Source organism: Ranitomeya imitator, chromosome 1 (assembly GCF_032444005.1).
Source record: "Ranitomeya imitator isolate aRanImi1 chromosome 1, aRanImi1.pri, whole genome shotgun sequence".
NCBI classification, from domain to species: domain Eukaryota; kingdom Metazoa; phylum Chordata; class Amphibia; order Anura; family Dendrobatidae; genus Ranitomeya; species Ranitomeya imitator.
Window position 1 is genome coordinate 1,184,893,673 of NC_091282.1, and position 25,498 is coordinate 1,184,919,170.

At 42.5% G+C, this 25,498-nt stretch overlaps 1 protein-coding gene across 1 annotated transcript in view; it reads left to right on the plus strand.

Annotated features, from left to right (window-relative positions):
• The window catches only part of ABLIM2 (actin binding LIM protein family member 2), a 288,154-nt gene that overhangs the window by 176,088 nt on the left and 86,568 nt on the right, over positions 1-25,498 (plus strand). The window contains exons 11-13 of the mRNA XM_069744770.1: positions 4,918-5,038; positions 21,252-21,356; positions 23,826-23,879. Of these exons, the coding sequence (XP_069600871.1) occupies positions 4,918-5,038; positions 21,252-21,356; positions 23,826-23,879 (280 nt within the window). The remainder of the gene's footprint in view (positions 1-4,917; positions 5,039-21,251; positions 21,357-23,825; positions 23,880-25,498) is intronic.

The window sequence follows — 25,498 nt, forward strand, 5'->3', positions numbered from 1 at the left end:
AAAAGATGAAAAAATACAAAAATACAGGGTATTTAGTTAATACGTTTTTTTGCAGAAAAAAGTATGTTAAGCTGCTCCACCAATCGCCAAGGTATACCCATAATAGAGCAGTCCTATCTAATGTATATAATCCCTATCTGATGTATTTAAAAACCTGATCATCTGTATAGTACCTGTATGAGCAGGGTTCAGGGAGAAAATATCAATGTGGAACAGCTGTAGTTATACTGAGAGTAAATTGCACACAGGGGGACTCAATTTACTAATTATTTGACTTCTGGAAGCAATTAGTCACTCAGGATTTTATTTAGGGATAACAGACTACAGGGGGCTGAAATCAAATGCACGTCACGATTCATAGATTCATATTTTTAAAATAATTAGAAAACCATGAATCATTTCCTTTACATTTTCCAAATGATTAATACTTTGTGTGGCTATGTAACATAAAATCCAAATAAAATATATTTAAGTTTGTGAGTGTAACGTGAAAAAATGGAAAATTTCACGGGGTATGATTAGTGTTTCAAGCAGAGCTGTCGAGTCGGTAAGCCAAACCTCCGACTCCGACTCCTCAATTTCCATGACTCCGACTCCACCAAAATGGGCTCCGACTCCATGACTCCGACTCCACAGCCCTGTCAGGGCTGTAAAGTCGGTAAGCCAAACCTCTGACTCCTCAATTTCCATGACTCTGACTCCACCAAAATGGGCTCCGACTCCATGACTCCGACTCCTGAGCCCTATCAGGGCTGTGAAGTCAGTAAGCCAAACCTCCGACTCCGACTCCTCAATTTCCATGACTCCGACTCCACCAAAATGGGCTCCGACTCAGGACTCCGACTCAGACTCCACAGCCCTGGTTTTAAGGCACTGTACATATTTTTCAGAGCAGTCAATCACCTCTCCTTATGCGTCTGTGTTAGTAAGTTCTTACATTTGCCATAAAATACCAATTCTGGCGTTCTTAGAACTCTGCATTGTGCCGTTCCTCTGTTATTCCTCTTGGATAGGTATAAAAAAAAATTACTATTGGGTGTTACTATTCCCCTTGTGAGTAGAGTTTGTCTGTACCTCCTCTGACACACACCCTGAACACAAGGGGAATATTGAGGCTGGCGTCCTACGGTGCCGCCGCACAGCTGCGCCCAACTGTGTTTACCGGTCAGTGCAAGACTTTGCCGCAACACTTTGGAGAGCAAGCTGGTGTGTTCATTCACTACTACAGGCGGGCGAGGTGCGTGATAGCATGCCTGTCCCAATTTTGCCACTTTATTCATAGATTTCCAGGAGGAATAACAGAGGAATGATAACTTTTAAGAAAAGATGCTAAAGAATTAAGAATAATTTGATGGGCAATGCAGTTTTGTCCGGAGACATGATGGGTCATCACTCAGCCTGTTGAAATGCTTGTTTAAAAAAAAAATGGCACTAATGTGATGCATATTTTATAGCATTTCTACAAAATTCTTTTGGTGCCATTAATGTTTATTTTCCAACACTTTTTTTTTGAGAGTCCTACAGAGAAGCCTAAGGTAAAAAAAAAACCCTAAAAATTCCATACCCATATCGTGATGTGCCCCATTAAAGTCCTGCGGCTCAGCCCTATTTGCTGGAATAGAGATGGACTGCAATACTACATTCAGCTCATGGACAAGAGTGGCGCTGCTTCTGACACTTTTTTTAACAAAATTTCGACATGCAATCTTTTTCTGTCGCCAAAATCTAAAATCCACATCTATGTTTTGCAGCAGATTTTTCTGTGGATTGGCCACAAATTTCACTCTTGTCTTAGAAATTAAGCCTCACGTAACTCATCCAAGGGTCGGATACAAAATCAACAATGCAGGTCAATGGGGCCATGAAGAAATCGGACTGAACTCAGATGACATCCGAGTGCAGTCTAATTTTCACGTACTTTCAGGAAGGCAGAAAGGAGAAGGTGGAGAAAGGTTTTCTTTTATTTCTTGGATTAATTGGACCAAACTCTGATCAGAATTATCAGTATGTGTAAAAATCAGATGTGTGAATGAGCCCTTAGCTGTGCAATTTACAGTAAATGCGGGTGTTTTTAAGGACTGGTCCAACTGATATGGTAAAGGGAACCAGTCACCAGTTTTTTTCCAATATAACCTACGGCCTTGGCTATAGTTTATATTTTGAAAAATATAATTTTTTTTGTCATTTTTCATACTTCTCATTGCTTAACTATCATATTTGTTTTTCTCATGTGTATGGTTTGCAAAAAGGAAAGATCTGAAAGTGTGTACAGGTGTCTGACCGAGGAGTGTCTCCCTTTACCTGCAAGTTTCCACATTGAGTTTCTCTGCCTGTTCATTATTCCTTAGGGAAAAACGTAATTTAGATGTGCCCCCCTCCCCCAATTGAGTCATTGACTTCAGTTCGGCAGACTAAAGTCCACAATATGGTCTCTGTCCTTTTGGCCTCCTTTTCGGCTGTGTCCATCTTTTTATCAAGGCTCTAAAGTGTTGTCCATTAAAGACTCTTTCCGGACACTGCCAGAAAAGAGGTCAAAAGGAGTCTAAAGTTTTATATTTTGAACTCCATTTGCCTCATAGAAGTTAATGACTTTGTCGGGGGCACGTGTGAATCATGTTTTTCGAGGATTCAAATGGAAGTTGTTGGCTGCATCACGAGCGGTCAGAGAAACACTGTGTGCCCGTCCTTAGTACTGGGAATAACGCAGGTCGCAAACAATTCTGCCTCCCGTAATAACTCTACCTGCATAAGGGGAAGAGATTTAACGTCGGCCAGGCTGTCTAATGTGTATGGGTGCCACCCATAAGAATCCGGCAGGTTCCATTATGTTCTTGACAAGACGCTGCCAGAGGAGTCTGGCAGCATCTCTATCATAGAGAATACAAGAGTGCCTGGCACTGTGAGAGAGCCAAACAATTGGTGAAACCATCATTCAGCTGACGGCTATCTGTTGTGTACATAGCCCCATAGGTATAGGATAGGTGTATTTCAATAAGTAGTCTGTAAGATTGCACCCAACTAATGCCTGCATGCTTTGTTGGCAGATGAACAGCCGTACAGTAGCCCTTCTTGGATTGGAGGCTCTGTGCAACTGCCCAGGTTTCAACCCCCTAACATCACCATAGATATAATTCAGACAGATTTTAGAAAGAAGTTGGCATCTACTATATAATTGTCTAAGGGTCACTTCCGTCTGTCTGTCACGGAAATCCCAAGTCGCTGATTGGTCGCGGTCAAACGACCACGACCAATCAGCGACGGGTACAGAGCGGCTGCAAAATGGCCGCTCCCTACTCCCCTGCCGTCAGTGCCCACTCCGTACTCCCCTCCAGTCCGCGCTCACACAGGGTTAATGGCAGCGTTAACGGACCGCGTTATGCCGCGGTGTAACGCACTCCGTTGACGCAGCTATTAACCCTGTGTGACCAACTTTTTACTATTGATGCTGCCTATGCAGCATCGATACTAAAAAGATCTAATGTTAAAAATAATTAAAAAAATAAAAATTATTATATACTCACCTTCTGTCGGCCCCCGGATCCAGCCCAAGCCTTTCCCGCTCCTCGCGACGCTCCGGTCCATGCATTGCGGTCTCGCGAGATGATGACGTAGCGGTCTCGCGAGACCGCTACATCATCATCTCACGAGACCGCAATGCACTCTTGGGACCGGAGCGTCGCGAGAAGCGTCGGTAAACGTCTTGCCTGGATCCGGGGGCCGACAGAGGGTGAGTATATAACTATTTTATTTTAATTCTTTTTTAACAGGGATATGGTGCCCACATTGCTATATACTCTGTGGGCTGTGTTAGATACTGCATGGGCTGTGCAACATACTACGTGGGCTGTGCAATATACTACGTGGGCTGTGCAATATACTGCGTGGGCTGTGTTATATACTACATCTCTGTGCTATATACTATGTGGGCTGTGCTATATACTACGTGGCTGTGGTATATATTACGTGGCTGGGCAATATACTACATTGCTGTGCTCTATACTACGTGGCCTGGGTTATATACTGCATGGGCAGTGTTTTATACTATTTCCCTGTGCTATATACTACATGGCTGTGCAATATATTACGTGGCTGTGCAATATTCTACGTGGCTGTGCAATATATTACGTGGCTGGGCAATATACTACGTGTCTGTGCTATATACTACGTGGCTGGCAATATACTACATGGCTGAGCAATATACTATGTGGCTGGGCAATATACTACGTGGCTGTGCTATATGCTTTGTGGCTGTGCTATATACTATGTGGGCTGTGTTATATACTGCGTGGGCTGTGTTATATACTATGTGGCTGTACAATATACTACGTGGCTGTGCTATATACTACGTGGGCTGTGTTATATACTACGTGGGCTATGTTATATACTACTTGGCTGTGCTATATACTACGTGGGCTTGTGTTATATACTACGTGGGCTGTGCTATATTTCTCAGCTGTATCTGTGCATCATGAATCGTGGTAAGTGTTAAAGAGGGGGCCCACTGAGACTCTTTCGCCCGGGGCCCTCAAAAACCTGGAGCCGGCCCTGGCTTCACGCCCGGCCGCGAACAATCAGCGACAGGCGCAGTCCGGTCGGCTGAATCCTTTGTGTAAATTGCATTATTCTGAAAACTTCATAAATAAACTACATACATATTCTAGAATACCCGATGCGTTAGAATCGGGCCACCATTTAGTGATCTTATAAGTAACTAAAATGCTCCTTTATGAATAGTCATGAATGAAAGTTCCGGTACATATGATGCTGTAGGATGCTCTCCAATGACTTTCACAAGTAAATCGGTTACTCACGCTCGTACTGATGGTTGCGAGTCAGAAGGTTTGTGCTTTTGTTGGTTATATTTATGGGATTGTATAGAAGACAGATGAGTAATAATAAGTCTGTTTTATTTTTAAGGGAGACCTGGATGACCGGTCACTAAAACAGTACAGGGCGTCCAGCCCAAGCTCCACTGGTTCCATTGGCTATGGACGATACACCCCAACATCTCACTCACCCCAGCACTACAGCCGGACAGGTAAATAGTCCATTATGTCTCCATTACTGTAACATCTACACAGTAAAACACACCTGACCATTGGAATGAAGAAAATATTACCAGATAATTCAGCGTACTAGTGTACATGTATATTCTAGTGGTCGTCTACGCTCCGTGTATGAATCCAGATTTCAAAGTAAATAATGCAGTAACCGCTCATATATTTGGGGTACGCAGAGGAAGGGGAAAGACGTGTTTTGACTCTGAAGCCACTTCTAATATAATGACTATAGAAATGTGGGAGGAGTCAAGAGCAGGTCAGCCCCACCCACGAGGAACACAGTGAGCTTGTAAAATCCATATTGAGCCCCTCTTATAGCAGAGATTTGATGACAAATTTGGTCTATTAAACTTCTTTGAACCCTGTTTATAAAATTTCCCAAATAGGTGCGGTTTTATAGTCCATGCACTGCCGCGAAGCCAAAATAGGGACTGACTGACTAAAATCCACAGTGCAGATTTCATGATATTGGTGCACAATTCTATTAAACGCCATCAATGTGAAAGGTTTCCATGAACCTTAATATTTTACATATTTTTTTCTTTATTGGCTGAGTATCTCTATATTGTATTATCTTTTTTATTCACTTTAGTTTTATTTATTGTTTTCTATTCTCAGTCTTCTTTATTATATGTTTGCTTTCAAATATCTAAATCTCCTGGTTGTAAAGACTCGTAGATGTGTTATGGTGGCCGACATTTTCAATAACATAAGCCATTTTCAATATGGACATTGGGTTTACAAAGAGTCCTCTGCACCAGGTAGAAGTCTGCCCCCTGCTGTATGCTTGTGGTACTTTGTACTTGTTTGCAGTACCACTCTCCACCTGTGGACAGGGGTGGCACTGTTGTAAGAGAAAATCACTCCTGTTTTTCTACTACTACTGGTCAACTCTGCAAAATGTTTTCTGACCTTTATGTAAATGATGTTTTTACCATCCAGGTAGTAATTTTTCATCTTTGCAAAATCTGATTTCTCTTTCCATCTTACTTCATTTAACATAATGCGGTCCAAAAAAAATCAAGAACCACCGCTATGTTTTCTTTACAGCAGTACTGTAAGGAAATCACCTATAAACTGTCAAGTCAGCAAATTAAGTAAAAAAACCCGATACCTGGGGTTACTATGTATTGTGCAGCAGTCCGGTCAGACAAGTGGTGACCAAGAAACCCAATGCGACATCTCTAAAAGTCGTTGTCATGCGATATTTGGCTGTTAGAAAAAAAAGAATACAGTCAATTTCCATGCAGGTTACTTACAAGGTTGTGTGCAACTTGCTGCCGAATGTTTAATTCAAGGGTCGCAGCTCGGTCGAGGGAAGGCAACCTGCCGCATTGACAGTCACCATACATGTTTCATCACCACGCAAGGTGCCGTGTACGCCGACCGTGTGATTGACAGGAGGGTGCCTTCTACCATTTCTGGGTTCCAGACCAGGAAACAGCTGTCGGATGACTGCCGCTCCTTTATAAAGATGCGTTTACACAGTGTTAACAGTTTAGACAACTGCCGATTGCTAAATATCAGTCGTTTAATAGCCTGTTTACACAGGCATACTGCTTATACACGGGCATACTGCATACTGCTTATTCCGTACTGCTTGGAAGCACGAATCCATTTTATACAGGACGATGCGCTCCCGGGAACAATGATCTTTTATTTAGTCCAAAAGATCGTTTCACCCAATGAACAAGCGTTTTGCTCATTCGTCGGGTGATATGCAGCCTGTTTGGCCCGCACAGTTATCACGAGACAAGCGTTTCTAGAATGCTTGTTCTCAATATCGTAGATATCAGTGTTGGAACACAAAGTCTTAGAGGGAATCTGTCAGCGGGTTTTTTTGCTATGTAATCTGACAACAGCATGATGTATTGACCGAAACCCTGATTCCAGTGATGTGTCACTTAGGCTGGTTTCACATTTGCGTTTAAAAACGCAGCGTTTTAAACGCAAACGCATTTGGTGAAAAAATGCGTTTAAACGCTGCGTTTTTTTAGGCGCATGCGTTTTTGCATGTTTTACCGCAAACGCGGCGTTTTGACGCGTTTACATGCATTTTTTTCCTGTGTTTGCGCTTTTGAAACGCATGATGAGAAGTGTGTGACAGCTGCCAATCATCAAAATCAACTAGAAAACTCAATATAAACAGAAATACCTAGGGTTAGGGTTAGGATCCCTAGCAACCCTAGGAATCCTAACCCTAACCCTAAAACATAAACTCTAACCCTAACCCAAACACAAACTCTAACACAAACTCTAACACAAACTCTAACACAAACTCTAACACAAACTCTAACACAAACTCTAACACAAACTCTAACACAAACTCTAACCCTAACCCTAGGGATCCTAACCCTAGGGACCCTAACCCTAACCCTAGGCACCCTAACCCTAACCCTAGGCACCCTAACCCTAAGGACCCTAACCCTAACCCTAGGGATCCTAACCCTAACCCTAGGGATCCTAACCCTAACCCTTAGGGTTAGGATCCCTAAGGTTAGGGTTGGGGGGTGGCTTTTCAGTGTGTATTCTTGTGTTTTTCTATAAAAAAAAAACGCCGCTAAAATTACTACATGTTGCATTTCTGCAACACAACGCATGCAGAGAAAAAACGCATGCGTTGCAAAAACGCATGCAAAAAAAAGCATGCGTGTTTAATGTTAAGTATAGGGAAAAAAAAGCATGCGTTTTTAATGTTAAGTATAGGGAAAAAAAGGCATGCTTTTTTTGCATTTTTTTTGCGCAAAAACGCAAAACGCAAATGTGAAACCAGCCTAAGTTTACTGAGTGCGCAGTTGCGATAGAATCACAGATTTCTCTGCAGCAGAGCTCTGAATGCTGAGCCCTATATCAGTGGGGGTGGGAAGGACCAGGAAGCACGAGACACTTAGTCCTCTAGTGATGATCTCTTCTGATAAAACACTGATTGTATTGAAACAGCAAAACACAGCCCAGTAAGTGACACATCTCTGGAATCAGGATCTCTGCCCCTTCATCATGTTTACGTAGCAAAATCTTGCTGTCAGATATAAGTGAAAAATAGTAGATCGACCAAAGACAGATATATTGGACATAAAGGACTAGGTACTGAACTGCACTAGACCAATGGACACCAATAGCAGAAAACCTTTGAATACTAGGAACGGGACACTTTACTGAATGCTGAAGACAAAGGACTAAGTTATGAAAAAAAACAAAAAGGGATTTTTCCAACTTGATCACCAGACACCAGCTAATTTATCTATGAGTGTCACGGATGATTTGATTTCACCCCATGCCCCAAAATTGTTTCACCCTCAGATCGGTTTATGATGGCCTCATGATTCCATTCATGATCCCTATAATAATATGGTATAATAATTTGGATGTTGTAGGATGAGGTTCTTCCATGAAGTAGAAAGCTAGTGAGGGTCCGCATGGTGGCGTTGAGTGTCTCCTGACATGCGTTGTTGCTTGGTCTTTGAATGAGGAAAGCATCAACCAATTCCTTTCCGAGAATCGGATCTTAAGCTGAGTAGATACCTCTGCATGAACTCATGCAGCGAGAAAACTGCAAAACATTTGCTTCTATTATTTTCAATGCTTTGCAATGTATCTTTGCTGTCGATTCTGCATGAGTTCCACCGTGGAGCTAAACCATTCTATTAATTTCCTTTTTTGTTGCCTTATCAGCTGGTACTGATCCTTTCGGTACCAGTAGCTGCATCTCCCTGTCCCAACATACAAGCCCTACATCTACATTCAGGCATCATTACATCCCTTTCTTCAAAGGTAAGGACAGGAATGCCATTGTGATGTGATTCCTGTAGGTAATGGACATTGTTTTGTGGATGCATGAGAAGGGAATTTTGTTGTCTTGTCTCCATCTTTTTTTTTACAATTCTTTTAAATGTCTTATGTGTTAACTATATCCATAAAATATCTCATGTTCCATCTAGACCCACATTTCATGTGTCAAGAAAATCTGTGCCATTGTCACTAATCACTAAACCCTGAAAGGCTCCATGAGGTTTTTTTTATTAACAACTAAAAAAAGAAATAAAAAGTCTTCCATAAAAAAATATGGCTGCCTTCTTTTGAAAATGGCTCCACTCTTTTCCATGGGTTGTACCTTGTAGTGCAGCTCAACTCATTCAAGTGAAGTGGTCTGAGGTGCGCTACCAGATACCGACAATGCAAAAGAGTGGTGCGGTTTGTGAAAGAAAGGTTTTTCAACTCCTTAGTGCCAAGGTTGGCATAGACCAAGGTTGACATAGACCAAGGTTGGCTTAGATCGAGGTTGGCTTAGACCGAGGTTGGCTAAGACCAAGGGTGGCTTCGACCAAGGGTAGGTTAGGCCAAAGGGCGGCTTAGACCAAGGGCGGCTTAGACCAAGGGCGGCTTAGACCAAGGGCGGCTTAGACCAAGGGTGGCTTAGACCAAAGTTGACATAGACCAAGGTTGGCTTAGATCAAGGTTGGCTTAGACCAAGGTTGGCTTCGACCAAGGGTAGCTTAGGCCAAAGGGTGGCTTAGACCAAGGGCGGCTTAGACCAAGGGCGGCTTAGACCAAGGGTGGCTTAGACCAAGGTTTACTTATTTCACTATGTTCCTTCGAAGGATGATTAAATCTCATGGTAGGACTGTATATAGGGCAATGGGTGGTGGAAGAAATAGTAAAAGTCAACCCTTTTGTCTTTGGTTCACACTTGCATCTTTCTCAAGGAGGGTTTGTCACTTGGTGTCTACTTTTTCTATCTCTTGTAACACCCGTGAGACTCCAATGAGGAATGAGAACACAGCTCACAGTGAGGTTGAATTGGGTAAAACTGGACCACAGAGGCCACCATTAGTACTTCCGCCTATTGCTCAATATATAGCTGATGTGAGAAAGGTCACCAGAGTTCATAGGTGATGAACCCCGGTCAGCTCACTGACTTCAGTCACTGTATGAGAATGTGAGAACAGGGCCCCATTATGGTTATTGTCAATCACATGCAGCCGCGTTCTGACGCTCAGCTCAGTTTCATCTGGCTGTCTTGCTGAGCGGTCACATTATTGATGTCACCGCTCAGCAGTGCAACGAGATGTCTCAGAGTTGGTGAGATATTATTATGGATTAATGGCAGACAGATGAGGAATACTTTGATTTCTGTTTTTTTTTAATGTTAATAAATGGGAAAAGAAGGGATTTGTCGAGGAGTGTTTTGTTCAATTGTAGGACTTTTTTCTGTGTGTGTCCTTATTAATTTTCACTATGGAGTTAGTAATGGGGCTGTTCAAAAGACACCTCTCCATTACTCACCTCTGGGTTTGATGTCAGCTGAGATTACAAAGCTGACATCAACCCCAAAACTAATCACCCCACTTATAATAATATAATAATAATTTTTATTTATATAGCGCCAACATATTCCGCAGCACTTTATATTATAGAGGGGACTTGTACAGACAATAGACATTACAGCATAACAATAAACACCGATCAAAACAGAAACCAAGAGGAATGAGGGCCCTGCTCACAAGCTTACAAACTATGAGGAAAAAGGGGACACACGAAAGGTGGATGGTAACAATTGCTTTAGTTATTCGGACCAGCCATAGTGTAAGGCTCCGGTGTTCATGTAAAGCTGCATGAACCAGTTAACAGCCTAAATATGTAACAGTACAGACACAGAGGGCTAACAACTGCATAAAGCATATGGGAACATGATGCTAGGAACCTGATTATTGTTTAAATTTTTTGAATGGGCCACAGAGGGATAGTTAGGTTAATGCGTTGAGGCGATAGGCCAGTCTGAACAAATGCATTTTTAGGGCACCCTTAAAATTGTGGGGTTTAGGGATTAATCGTATTAACCTGCGTAGTGCATTCCAGAGAATTGGCGCAGCACATGAAAAGTCTTGGAGTGGGAGGTTCTGATTATTGAGGATGTTATCATCAGGTCATTAGCAGAACGGAGAGCACGGGTAGGGTGGTAGGCTGAGACCAGGGAAGAGATGTAGGGTGGTGCTGAGCCATGGAGCACTTTGTGGATGAGGGTAATAAGTTTTTCCTGGATTCTGGAGTGGATGGGTAACCAGTGTAATGACTGGCACAAGGTAGAGGCATCGGAGTAACGATTGGTGAGGAATATGATCATGGCTGCAGCATTCAGGACAGATTGCAGAGGGGAGAGTTTGGTAAGAGGGAGGCCGATTAGTAGAGAGTTACAATAGTCCAGACAAGAAGGAATAAGATAAACAGTAAGAGTTTTTGCAGAGTCAAAAGTAAGAAAAGTTCGAATTCTAGAAATGTTTATTGAGATGCAGATAAGAAGAGCGAGCCAGTGATCGGATGTGGGGGGAGAATGAAAGCTCGGAATCAAGGATGACCCCAAGGCAGCGGGCATGTTGCTTGGGAGTAATGGTGGAACCGCACACGGACATGGCAATGTCAGGCAAAAGTAGGTTAGTAGAGGGAGTAAACACGAGGAGTTCAGTTTTTGACAGGTCCAGTTTCAGCTAGAGGAAGGACATGATGTTAGAGACAGCGGTAAGACAATCACTGGTGTTTTCTAAAAAGGCAGGCGTGATATCAGGAGAAGAAGTGTATAATTGGGTGTCATCAGCATAGAGATGGTACTGGAAACCAAATCTACTGATTGTTTGTCCAATAGGGGCAGTATACAAAGAGAAGAGGAGGGGGCCTAGGACTGATCCTTGAGGAACCCCAACAGTAAGGGGAAGGTGAGAAGAGGAGGAACCAGCGAAGGATACAATGAAAGAGCGGTCAGAGAGATAGGAGGAGAACAGGAGAGAACGGTATCCTTGAGGCCGATCGAGCGGAGCATAGTGAGGAGGAGCTGATGATCCACAGTGTCAAATGCTGCAGAGAGATCCAAGAGAATCTGCATGGAGTAGTGACCGTTATATTTAGCTGTTAGTAGGTCATTAGAGACTTTAGTGAGGGCAGTTTCAGTAGAGTGTAAAGAGCGGAAACCAGATTGAAGAGGGTCGAGAAGAGATTTATCTGAGAGATAGCGGGTAAGACGGGAGTGGACCAGGCGCTCGAGGAGTTTAGAGATCAAGGGAAGATTAGAGACAGGTCTATAGTTATCGGCACAATTTTGGTCGAGGGATGGTTTTTTAAGTATTGGATGTATGATGGCATGCTTAAATGAGGAGGGAAAGATACCGGAAGAGAGAGAGAGAGGTTGAATATTTTTGTTAGGTGAGAGGTGACAGCAGGGGAATGGGACTGGAGGAGATGTGACGGAATGGGGTCACTTGCCAATGCACCAGGGCAAGCGGGAAGAGCAGAGGCTAGGCTCCAGAATTGGCACATACAATGGATGCATTTCTGGGGTGGCTGAGGGCTGGTGTTATTAGTCTGGAAGGGGGCCAGTATCCATGGCCCCTTCCCAACCTATTGATATCAGCCCCCAGCTGTCTATTTATCCTTTGCTGATTATTAAAATAGGGGGAACCCATGTAATTTTGGGGGGGGTCCTCCTTTTTAATAACCAGTAAAGGCTGCGCATACCGCTGTGAGGTGATATTAATAGCCTGGGAAGCTCCATGTTTATTGGCCCCTTCACAGAATAATAACACCAGCCCCCCAGCTGTCTGCTTTTCCTCAGCTGGGTATTAAAAATAAGGGGGGACCACGCCATTTTTATAATTTATTTCTTTTTTAGCTAAATACATGTACAGTAAGCTACACATGCACTGCACTAATTATATATCACACTGACATCTTTATTACTATGCACAGGTGCTGGCTGGTGAATACTCTCATCAGTGTCACCTGCTCTCACTGCTATCAGCAAGATCAGGAATATGCTGATGAGTGTAGTACTCATGAGCCGATGCCTGACCGACGGTAACCTTTTCACTACCGGTCACAGCTGCTGGCTCATATGCTGTCATCTGTGTGACAGCGTGGGAACCGCAGTGCTGTGACTGGCAGTGACATCAGTAAGTTTACCACCGATCAGAGACAGTGTTTCCCATGTTGTCACACAGATGAGAGCATGGGAACCGCCGATTGGGTTTGAATTCGGGTACTATTCTCGTACCCAAACCTAATTTTTTTTTTATAAAGTTTAGCTGAACTCGACGGACCCGAGCATCCATCCCTATTCAGCCTGTCTTAAAGTAATTGTGTTTCTCTTTCTGATGTGGGAAGAAAGTCAAATATCAAAGTCAAACATTACTGGAGTTTGTGTGCTAGCCAGCATAATTTAAAAAGCAAAGTTCAATTTTTTTGCTCCTGAGATTTAAACTAAGATGCTCCATTCCATGAAGTTGGAATTTTGGGTTCAAGTCACAGTAGCAGACAGTGACCTTTTTTATTATTATTATTAGTAGTATTATTATTATCATCCTTTCAAACCACAACGAAGTGTCACACTGGTGCCTTACCATTAAGCTATAGGTTCGTTAATTATTTGATTAGATATTTAGGTAGTAATATATAATAAGCAAATAATAAGTTGGGTGTCAGAGTCAAACTCAGATGTCAAACTCAGATGTCAAACTCAGATATCAAACTCAAATGTCCGAGTCAGATGTCCGAGTCAGATGTCCGAGTCAGATGTCCGAGTCAGATGTCCGAGTCAGATGTCCGAGTCAGATGTCCGAGTCAGATGTCCGAGTCAGATGTCAGAGTCAGATGTCAGAGTCAGATGTCAGAGTCAGATATCTGAGACAGTTGTCAAGGTCAGTTATCAGAGTCACTTGTAAAACTCCGATATCAAAGTCAGATGTCAAAGTCACATCTGATTTAGATGTCAGTCACTTATCAAAGTCAGTTTTCAGACAGGGTATTTATCCCCAAACTGACATTATTCTAATGTTTGACTTTGATATCTGATCAGGTCCTAAAATAGGACAGTGTACACATGGGCTGCAGTCCTGAAACCTATGTAGGTCCCCATAAATAATAAGCATACTTGCCAAATAGTCTGTGAGAGAAACAGAGGATCCCCACCAATTAAACACACCCATTTTTGCCCATGTGCTTTTTATTAAAGGGCACTTCCATATTCCCGTCCTCTGAATGTGTTTCTAGATGCCAGTGCTGAGTCTGATGATGCTGCGTCCCAGCAGTTTAATCCGGGCATTATCTCTTTCTCTTGGAGCTTTCCGACCATTTTAGGTGAGTTGTCATGTGTGGGTTCCAAACAAGCCCATCTGCCTTGAACACAGTATTTAGATTGAGGACATAGGACAACATAGTTATTTTTTTGCCACACGAATAAAAAAAGCCTAGCTGCTGTTTTGTAATATACAATTTCCTTAAAGGGGTTGTCCATTGAGTTATAACAGTTTCTTATGGCACCCAGGGTGGTGCAAAAGTAAAACTAAAATCCACAGTTATTGTTCTGTACTGCCATCAGTCTACCCCACTAGTGTCCTAGCTTCCTCTTCCAGGGGCATCATGTGACCAGTGTTGCTGTCAGTCAGCCGACCTTCCCTTCAAAATGAAGCTCCATCCTTAAATTCTGTTTAATTTTTCCCAATCGCTATAGTTTCAACACTCTTAGGGTATGTTCACACGTTCAGGATTTCCATCCTTTTTTTTTCAGGACAGTTTTTTTAAAAAACTGCAGCTCTTGGCAGAAAACGCAGGTCCTTTTTTTGGTCCTTTTTTTGTCCTTTTTTGATGCGTTTTTTGATGCGTTTATTGATGCGTTTTTTTATCCTTTTTTTATGCAGTTTTCTATGCAGAGACTGTGTGTTTCCTAGGAAGCTTTTTAGGGCTAAAATGGCTGAAAATACCCTAACCCTACCCCTAACCCTACCCCTAACCCTACCCCTAACCCTACCCCTAACCCTAACCCTAACCCTACCCCTAACCCTACCCCTACCCCTATTCTAACCTTAGTGAAAAAAAAAAAAAAAAAATCTTAATTTTTTTATTGTCCCTACCAATGGGGGTGACAAAGTGGGGGGGGGTGTCATTTTCTATTTTTTTATTTTGATCACTGAGATAGGTTATATCTCAGTGATCAAAATGCACTTTGGAGCGAATCTGCCAGCCGGCAGATTCGGCGGGCGCACTGCGCATGCGTCCGCCATTTTGCAAGATGGCGGCGCCCAGGGAGAAGACGGCCGGACGGACACCGGGACGCCGGGTAAGTATAAGGGGGGGAGATTAGGGCACGGGGGGGCATCGGAGCACTGGGGGGGGCATCGGAGCACGGGGGGAGGGGCATCGGGGGGCGGGATCGGAGCACGGGGGGGCAGCCACACTCCGCCCACGCACTTCCGCCCGCTCCCCCGCACTTCCTGCTGCAGCGGTTCTGCACATCAAATCGCAGTAAAACCCGCAGATATATTTTTGATCTGCGGGTTTTACTGCGATTTTGACCTCACAATGGAGGTCTATGGGTGCAGAACCGCTGCGGTTCAGGAAAAAGAAGTGACATGCTCCTTCTTTTTTGCCGCAGCTATTCTGCGCGGCTTTTTAAACGAAATTACGGACCATGTGCACAGCAGTGACTGTTTTCCATAGGGTTACATTGTTATGTACCCTGCATGGAAAACTGCGGAACCGCAGCGGCAATACCGCTGCGGTTCCGCAGTAAAAAACGTACTGTGTGAACATGGCCTTATGCTGATTGATACCGAGTTCCAAATCCTGCAATTCTCAAAATCCTCTGCCTTAGAGCGCAGTCAGGTTGCCGTATAAAGGATGACCCTAGCATGTCAGCTGTATAGAAATATTTGAAGCTGTCGTACTCGGGTCTGAAGAGCCAGTCCATGCATCGCAGTTCCATCTTGGTCTAATTTATGCGGCCATCTGACTTTTTCTTTTTCCGTTAAGGACCAGAAAAACTCCTTAGGCTAAATATGTAGACAGATATTACCAAGGTATCAACGGAAAATAGACTTTAGTAAATCACCAAGGACACACCACTTCTGTTTCACGTTTCGCAGGGAAAACTTAATCTGGGGGTGTCCAATCCTTATTTCAGATTCCCTGTAATCTGTTGTTTGTTAAAATATACTATGAGGGATCGTCTCTGTTGTAGATCCTGGTTCACCAAACAAGATTCAGTCAGCTGATTCAAAACAAACAGGCGGATTATTAAAAGTTCATAAACCGTCAGGGTTAACAAAATAAATAGCCTCTTCCAGGTACAAAATGGTATAACAGAACAAAAAAATGGAAAACAACCAGTCCATATAGCACACGGGCTCAGCCGTTTAAATGTCAGTCCTTTTCTACCATATTCCAGCAGGGTCTGAGTGGCACATGCAAGGCCTCCTCACCTTGCAAACGCAGACAGAGACCCAGTGAGACCGCACTAGCTGCCTTAAATCAGACCCTGCAAGACCTCATCTGGAGGGAAGTGACCGGCCGATCCCCTCAGCTCTTTCCATAATCTGGGCCCATTAAACACCTCTCAGCACTATGCATGCTTGAGCCTTCTTCTCCGGGTCCTACATCACTGAGGCTTCGCACCTCGAGGACACATACCTCCCATCCACAATCTGTCCAGCTGCCACCTTCCAATACTTACAGTATATATAATACATTTATCTGATTTCAAGGTGTATTAATAAAAGTGTATATTTTAGTTCAGTCACTTCCCTGCATATCTTTTTCTATTTGTGTTCAGGTACGATGGTGCATTACACAGTTATACATGGGTATAATATTTAAGTGTGTTTTGGTCATTCTGTGCTTGATGACCTAAGTGGTTTGTGAATAAAATGGGAGTTAAAAACCTGGAGTTGGTGCTGTTGAATGTGAATCTGTGGGTTGGTTGTTTCATTTTGTACCATTTAAGTTTGTTTTGTTTTATGCTATTTGTGTTAAGACTACTGACACAATTTAACCCCCCAGTACCTACTGTAATTAGGAGGAGTTAATTGCTCTCAGTTTCTTAAATTAAACCATTAGACTCATGGTGAGCTTGGTTAGGCTGGGATTATTAACCTAAGTGATTTGTGAATGGGAGTTGATGGCAGGAGTTGAAAAAAGGAGTTCAACACCTATAAATGCTTATATGTCCCCTACCTTTCTACCTTTTATTATTTTTTATTGTTGTTTTTTTTGTTTGATTGGATAATGGTTAGCAGGATTGAGGATTTCCTATAGTGCAAAGTCTACCATGTGTATGCACAACTGGTGGAGGCGTTGTATGGTGGTATTTATGTGGTAGATCACATTGTCTCACCTGGAAACTTGTGTTAGAGATCTGAAGAAGAAAAAAAAAACAAATGCCAAGAGTCTAGCAAGCAAATTGGAAGATCTTGAGACCCTTGAACTGGAGGACCACAATGATGTAGTTGGTGTTGCTGAGACTTGATTGGATTCTTGACGTTATTGGCATTGTAAATCTTGCTGGTTTTGCTCTTTTGGAAAGGCCGGGCAAATTAGAAATGAAGAGGAATATGTCTGTATGTTAGGAGTGGTATGAAAGTGAGTGTTACAGGGGAGGAAGATTGTGTTGGGGGTGAAATTACATATGGAGGTAAACACTAAAAAAGAAAATTTCACGTGAAAATTTTGTAACCTCCCCCAACATCACTGAGGAGTTGGAAGGTTGGCTTCATAATTAGATGGCATGGGCTGTGTAGGCTGATACGGGAGTAATTATGTGAGATTTTAACAACCCAGATATTGCTTGGAGCTGGAGTCATGGTTCTGCTTTAACTGCGGAGGGGAGAATATTCCTCAGCTTGTTGTTATGGGCCAGATAGTAAAAGACCCAACAAGAGGTAATGGTCTTTTGGATCTGGTCACTTCTAACAACGCAGAGCTTATTGGAGATGTCGCTGTTTTTGAAAACCTTGGTTCCAGTGACCAAAATATAATTTCATTTTGTTCCAACAGTAAATTACATGGGGTGGGTAGGGCAACAAAAACCTGATTTTAAAAATGCCAAAATTCCCAGGTTGAAGACCGAACTTCAGGCCATTGACTGGGAGCAGCTACTTTGAAATAGTACAAATGATAAATGGGAGCGTTTTACATCGGTATTGCTCAGATGAGACATATAGAAGAGCAAAAATGACATCCCTCATGGCTTACACCGAGTATAAGAAAGGCCATCAATGACAAGAAAGGAGCATTCCGAATATATAAACCAGGGGGAGGATGGTCAACTCCAGCCTTTAAATACTACAAAGAGCAAAAGAAAATTGAAGAAAGTAGATAAGTAAAGCAGGACAAATTTTAAGTAATTTTTTTAATATATAGAAATGCAAAAAAAACAAGATGTTCACAGATGGAATATGGAATTTCTTTTTTCGGCCTTACTAACTATGTTACTATTTATTAGGTTCTGTAGAAGGACGTAGATCTGGGTATTTATTATGATGGAATATAGGCTGAACTGGATGGACAATGTCTTTTTTCGGCCTTACTAACTATGTTACTATTTAATAGTAACGAGTTTGTCACTGGATATGAAGAGATGCCAGAGATACTAAATTGGTTCTTCAGCTTAGTGTACACCAAAAGAAGCGATGAAGTCAATCTCGGTGCTCAAAAAATGTCATCTAATAAACTCGGCTGGCGACTGTAGATATGTGAATATGCATGAATTTAATGTTAACAAGGCCCTGGGCCCAGATGGGTTGCATCCAAGAATTCTTAAGGTACTCAGCTCAGTTATTGTTGTGCCCAGCTACATAATTTTTAGAGACTCTCTAGTGACTGGCACTGTGCCGTGCGATTGGCACGAAGCTAAAGCGATGCCCATTTTCCAAAAGAGCTCCACGACTTTCCCAGCTAATTATAGACCAGAAAGCTTAACATCCATTGTGACAAAACATGTGTGAGGGGGCTTGTAAGAAATTATATACAGGAGAATGTGGTAGAAAATACCATTATAAGTGATAACCAGCACGGTTTTACTAAGGACAAACGTTGTCAAGCCAATCTGGTAAGTCTTTATGAAGAGGTGTGGAGTGGAAGTGGAAACCTGAGCGGAGGGGTAGCTGTGGCTATCGTGACTTTGGACTAAGCAAAGGCATCTGACATTGTCCCGCATAGTCGCCTGATGGGTAAATTAAGATCCAGAGGCTTTGAAATTGAGGTTTGTATTTGGAATGAAAACTGGCTCAAAGAGCTCAGAGAGTTGTAGTGAATGACTGCTACTATGAATGGTCTGCGGTTATAGGTGGTGACCAAAAGGTTCAGTGCTGGGTCATTTTTATTCAACTTATTTATTAATGATTTAGAAGACGGGATTATAATTGTTTCTATTTTTCCAGATGACACCAAACTAAGTAGAGTAGTATAGTCTATTGAAGATGTTCATAAGTTACAAGCTGACTTGGATAAATTGAATGTTTGGGTATCTGCTTGGCAGACGAAGTTTGGTTTTGATAAATGTAAACTTATGCATCTGGGTACTAATAATAAGAACATCATTTGGTCTAGAGGGAGTAAAACTAGGAGAGTCACTTGAAGAGAAAGATCTGGATGTACTTGTAGATCACAAATTAAATAAACACCTGCAATGTCAATCAGTAGCTTCTAAATCAATCAGGATATTTTCATGTATAGCAAGAGGCATGAACTGGGAGGGCACCTATAATGTGGCAGGGGGTGCTAGCCATGGGCGAGGTACTCATTTTCCACGTCTCATCACACTACTTCAAAATGGGAATCATGGTTGGATATCTGGACTTCAGCTGTGATCACGATTCGCCCTTGCAGGTCGCATGGTGCCGTTGTATTTGGCCGGCCAGTACTAAGTTTTGCAGAGTTCTATGAGAGAGGCCATAGTTCATAGATAAACATATTTTTACTGAACAATAACTTTTGAGGAACCATGTACAGCAGATAGTAGACATTCATTTTAATGGACATTTCTGTTATGACATGGATCCTTAGCACACACATCTTCCTCCTTTTCCTGGAGTCACTCTAGCATTCCACCTCACTTAGCTCTTCTGCCTCAACACAGCCCCGCACACTCTCCCGGGCTTCCTGGTCCCCAATAACAGCACTAAAGTCTAGCAATAGTCCTATAATTCCAACCGCAGTTCCAAGCCTTTCTCCTCTTACGGGAGTTTTATATGTCAATATGGCCGATACTTAGATTTCCGTGCTGTTGATGTTTCTGGACCACCGCACCAGGCATTTCCTCTTCATCTCGTTTATCCTTCCTACTCCGTCCCATTACCTGACTGACTGACAACTCTATACCATCCTGCTAAGCTTCCTGCTCCAGGACCCGATACATCTTACATTCCTCTATATCACTCCGGTCTGTAACTCACTTCTCTGTAGGATCTTACTATCTGCTCTTCATCTCTCTATTGCACTAGGACACCCACTGCATGTGGTTCTGCTTCTCCATCAGACCTGAGGTCTGCTACTGCTGCAGGCTTGTCCCTATCTGACATTCTACCTCCTTCCCCCTGGGCTAGTCCCACAAACTTCATCACTAACAATATAAATCACTAGACATTTCAAATACCATGTTGCATATCTTCAAAGAGGACGTTAGTGCGACTTCATATGTATGCAGTTCAGTTTTGGTCACTAGTTCATAGAAAGGATGCCCTGAAGATCTAAAAATTACAAAGAAGATTACATTTGTTTTGTCTAGAGAAGAAGTATTTTAGGAGCGATAAGACTAACTCATACAAGTACATAAACTAAAACTAAAAAATAAGGTCAAAAGCTATTGCATGTAAACCTCCTAAAAAAACAAAAGGGGCATTTCCACCATCTGGAGAAGAAAAGGTTCAATCTCCAGATGAGACAAGGGTTCTTTACCATGAAAATTATTAATCTGTGGAATAGCCACCCTCAGGAGCTGGTCACAGTTGGAACCATCAATGGTTTCAAATAGTACATAAATATATATGTAAAATTCTTGTTCTGAATGTTGATCAAGTTGATCAACACTTGGGATCAGGAGGCAAAAATGTGCTCTTTTGGCCCACCCTAGATTATGGATTGTGGATGTACTTAAACCCCTTTCCCATCCCTCGGTTGAATTTGATGGACTTGTGTCTTTCTTCAACAGCACTACTAACTATACAACTGAGTAACTGCATGTTTGAAAAATACATTGTTAGGATCTTGCTTTTGTTTCATCACTTGTTCCATAACCAAAAGTAATAGTCTTTCGTCTGGAGAGTTTGTGTTTGTCTTCACTTTCCATCCATTCTATGTCATGAAGAGAAGATCACAATGAATTGTCCAATTCCCAAACTTTGATTTTATTTACTCTCTTTGCTTTTCCCCTTGGAGGCAGTGAAAGTGGGAGGAGCACTCCAAGCTTATCCATGTGCTCAGACACCAAATCTACGTCTTCTTCTTCTTATCAACAGGCGCCTAGACATTTCCATGTCCCAGGTAGGCCCATGCTCAGGTTTACTCTGTGACCACTAACAAGAAATTCCAAATTGTACACGGAACTTGAAGAAAATTACCACTGTATAGTGTCATATTTCAAAAGTTTTGGTCATTGGGGGTCCAGGTTCTAAGACTTACCCCTTCCAGACTCACCAGAACAAAGAGACAGATGTCTACGCCTATTGGACGTTCCCTTCCACTTTGATCAGCTTTGTTAACAACGAGTAAAGCGCTACATGTGATTTTGACCCTGTACAACAGATACCTGAACCTTCAAGGATGAAGTGAAGTAAATTTGATCTAAGTTGAGCACTTCTGCTCCTTCGTTCCAGCAATGCACGGGAGTCTTAGTACCTGGACCCGACTATTCAAATGTTTGACATGTCACTAACAAGTTAGGAGTGTTATAAATTGATAGGTAAACTTAAGGATTACTGACACTAAAATGAGTACTTTTTATTTTCTTATCTATGTGCTTTTTTGTTATTATCTTTATGGTTATTATTTACGCAGTTTTTTTCTATTTAACATACAAGCAATCGGAAAAAATAATAATAATTGAATTTATTTTTTATTTCTTGCCCCTCTATTTATGCAAAGCTATTATCAAACATTATCTAACAGGCTGCCACGAGAGGTGGTGAGTTCTCCTTCAATAGAAGTCTTCAAACTGGACTGGACAGACATCTGAGATCGTTTAGTGAATCTTGCATTGAGCAGGGAGTTGGACATGATGACCCTGGAGGTCCCTTCCAACTCTAGCATTCTATGATTCTATAATTCTATGAAATATCTGTCTATTTAGGGACCTAAAATATTTTGGGAAAAATTAAAAAAATTGGGGGAATACTATTCAATATAAGGTCTAACACTTTTACCCTAAAAGGGGTTGTTCCATCTAGGACAATTAGGTCAAATCAACAAGAACCTAAGATTAATGTGGTCCCAGCAGATATGCCATAACAAAATGACTGGTTGAGGTCTGACCTTTGGGACCCCCAAATGGACTATATTACTCGTGTAGACATTTTCTTTTCCAGTCACTCGACTGTACAGGGAAATGCAGTCAGCCCCATGCACTTTTATGGGGTCTCGCTGTAATTCCCTGCACAGCCCGATGGCTGGGACACGTAAAGAAACTGCAAAGAACTGTAGTTCTATACTAGCATCTCCTTAATTTTCAGGACTGGTGCGCGTCCCAGAGGTTGCACCTCCACCATTCATGAAGTGGAAGCATACAGTGGTGATATGCTATCAATTTATATGATGGGGCAACAAATTAAGCCATTGATATTTGATAATAGCTTTTCTTTAAAGATATTTTTATTTACTTCTGCTCTCTTGACTTTCATGCTTTCACCATGTACTAACAAATTCCTAAACTGAATCTCTCTCTCTCAGTCAGTGGGGGTAGCCATTTTGCAATGTTAAAGACACTTCATATTATCGATCACTGGTAAGCGATGACATGAAAGAGCAAATGATTGAGCCATGTCATTGATTAATAGTGAAATATTAAGTTATATTCTTGGTTATATTCTTCGGGACCACAAAATGACTTCTGGCACCATGCGTACCAGATAGGTCTAAGTTAACGGGAACGCCATCTAAAGTCAACAGAGCCCCCAATCATTACTTCCATCAGTTCCCCAAATGTAAGCATCAGCTGCTGGGCCTTAATGACTTTGAAAGTTAGGGGGCTACTTCATGCAGGACCAACCCAATGGGCCATGAAAACTGTCCAGTTTTTTCTGGTGCCATGCAAACGCTAACACTACCGAGTGCCCAATGCAAGAGTTGGGCAAAAAGATTTGTGCTGTCTGGTCTGGTCCTCCACTCCGGTCTTCACTTCTGCAGCAGTCTTTGGCCCTGTATCCTGTGCACAGATACCGCTTATTAAACCCTGCAACATCATGATGCCATGGAGCCTAGTAAATGGTAGAAGTAGACACCAGACCTGCCCAGTATGCCAGGCCGAGGATGCCGACTGCTGATGTGAAGACTACCCTTCCCCAGTTGTCTTGGAAGACCAGAGAGGTCATCGGACAGTGAAACACAAATCTGTGTACTCGGCTCTACTCCCGACTCGTCAGATGGGAAATTGATGATGATCTTTTTTTTTTATATTATTTATATTATTATCAAAAGATGGCTTTAGATAAATTCCCCCTTTAATACAAAATGTAGCATATGACTGTGATGTCATGCTTTCTTTTGTTATGTTAAATTGGTTGTTCAGGATCTGAAAAAAGGGTCTTTTTTTCCATTGTTGTCTATGGAGTGTTGCCGCTTGTCTCTATTGAAGTGAATGGAGCAGGTCTGCAGTACCAGATACAGCCAGTGGACAGGAGTGGTGCTGTTTTTTGGGGGACAGACCCTTTTTTGTTATTCTGGACAGCCCCTTTAATGATATATTATTTGCAGGCTGTGTCTTCTCATCCCTTTATTCTTTCCTTTTCTCTTCTGTAGACACTGGAGTTAAAGATAACATCTATAGGAAACCCCCTATCTACAAACAGCATGGTACAGTTTTGCTTTCAGCTTGCTGCTACTGTTTGTCTTTTGCATGATGAGACTAATCCTAATTAATCATTTATTAATCAGTCATCGCTATTCATCCCTGCAACCTAGATTTGTAATGGCTGGAACAGTAATGGCAGCAATGAGTATTAGCAGTGGAGTAACTAGAGTCAGATGAGCTTGCGTGCAAAGTTTGGACCTGGGCCCCCTCCTCCATGTTGGTTAGATGTATGGGCTTTTGCTTCCTTCTAGATCCTGAAAAGACCTACGTGTTCACTCCATGTAAAATTGTGCCTTACCTGGTATAATATCCCTCATCCTGGACCCCTTCATGGTATAATGTCCCAATCCTGGTATAATGTTCCACATCCTGGACCCCTTCATGGTATAATATCCCCATCCTGGTATAATATTCCTAATCCTGGGCCCCTTCATGGAATAATATCCCCATCCTGGTATCATGTTCCTCATCCTGGACCACTTCATGGTATAATATCCCCATCCTGGTATAATATTCCTAATCCTGGGCCCCTTCATAGTATAATATCCCCATCCTGGTATCATGTTCCTCATCCTGGGCCCCTTCATGGTATAATACCCCCATCCTGGTATAATATTCCTAATCCTGGGCCCCTTCATGGTATAATATCCCCACCCTGGATTCATGTTCCTCATCCTGGGCCCCTTCATGGTATAATGCCCTCTATCCTGGCTCCTTTCTGTAAGAATGTCCCCCATCCTGGTATAATTTTCCCCATCCTGGGCCTCTTCTTGATTTAATGCCCCACATCCTATAACAATGTCCACCTTCCTGACCCCCATCTTGGAATAATATCCCCCATTCCTCTTTCCTATAACAATATTCCCCATTTGGGCCCCTTCTTGGTAAAATGATTCCCCATGCTGGTATAATGGTCCCATTTTTGGCCAATTCCAATAATAATGTCCGTTCTGCCACTCTTTTCCACAACATTAAAAAAAAATAAAAGATTCGTCTTACCTTCCAACGTTCCCACGACGTGCGGTGTCCTTTTTTATAACGTGCAGTTGACTTTGAAATCCGAGCTATGGGCAACACATGACGTCATTGCCATACACTGCTTGTGACGGGCATGACGACATCAGCTGCCGGCGACGTGTATTGCAGTGCATGGAGCTGGAGGGTCTCTACGCCACAATATACTTTAGCTGAATATGCATCCTCAGACACAGCAGAATCGCTGTGTTCGGGCAGGCAGGATCAATTCACAGTGAATAAATTTTGTGAAAATTTAATCTGCCAGAAAGATGTAAAAAAGTAATCTATTATATTCACCTCTCTTCGGCCCTCCCCTCACCTGTCCCGCCACCACAGTTCCCTGCCTGGTCCTCGGCTCACTTATTTTCGTTCTTCTTCTTGGTCCAGTGTCCTCTGGTGCTGCTCCTCACTAGACCAGAACGGGGTCATGACGCACCTGGGGTCTAGTCAGCGGCAACACTGAAAAACCCAAGCCAAGAAGCAGAGCTAAGAGGAGCGAGCAGAGGAACAGGCGAGAACTGTGGCGATGGGAAAGGTAGAGCCGATGGGAGATGAGTATATACTTCTATCCCACAGAATCCAGTAAAATCGCTATCATTTTGCT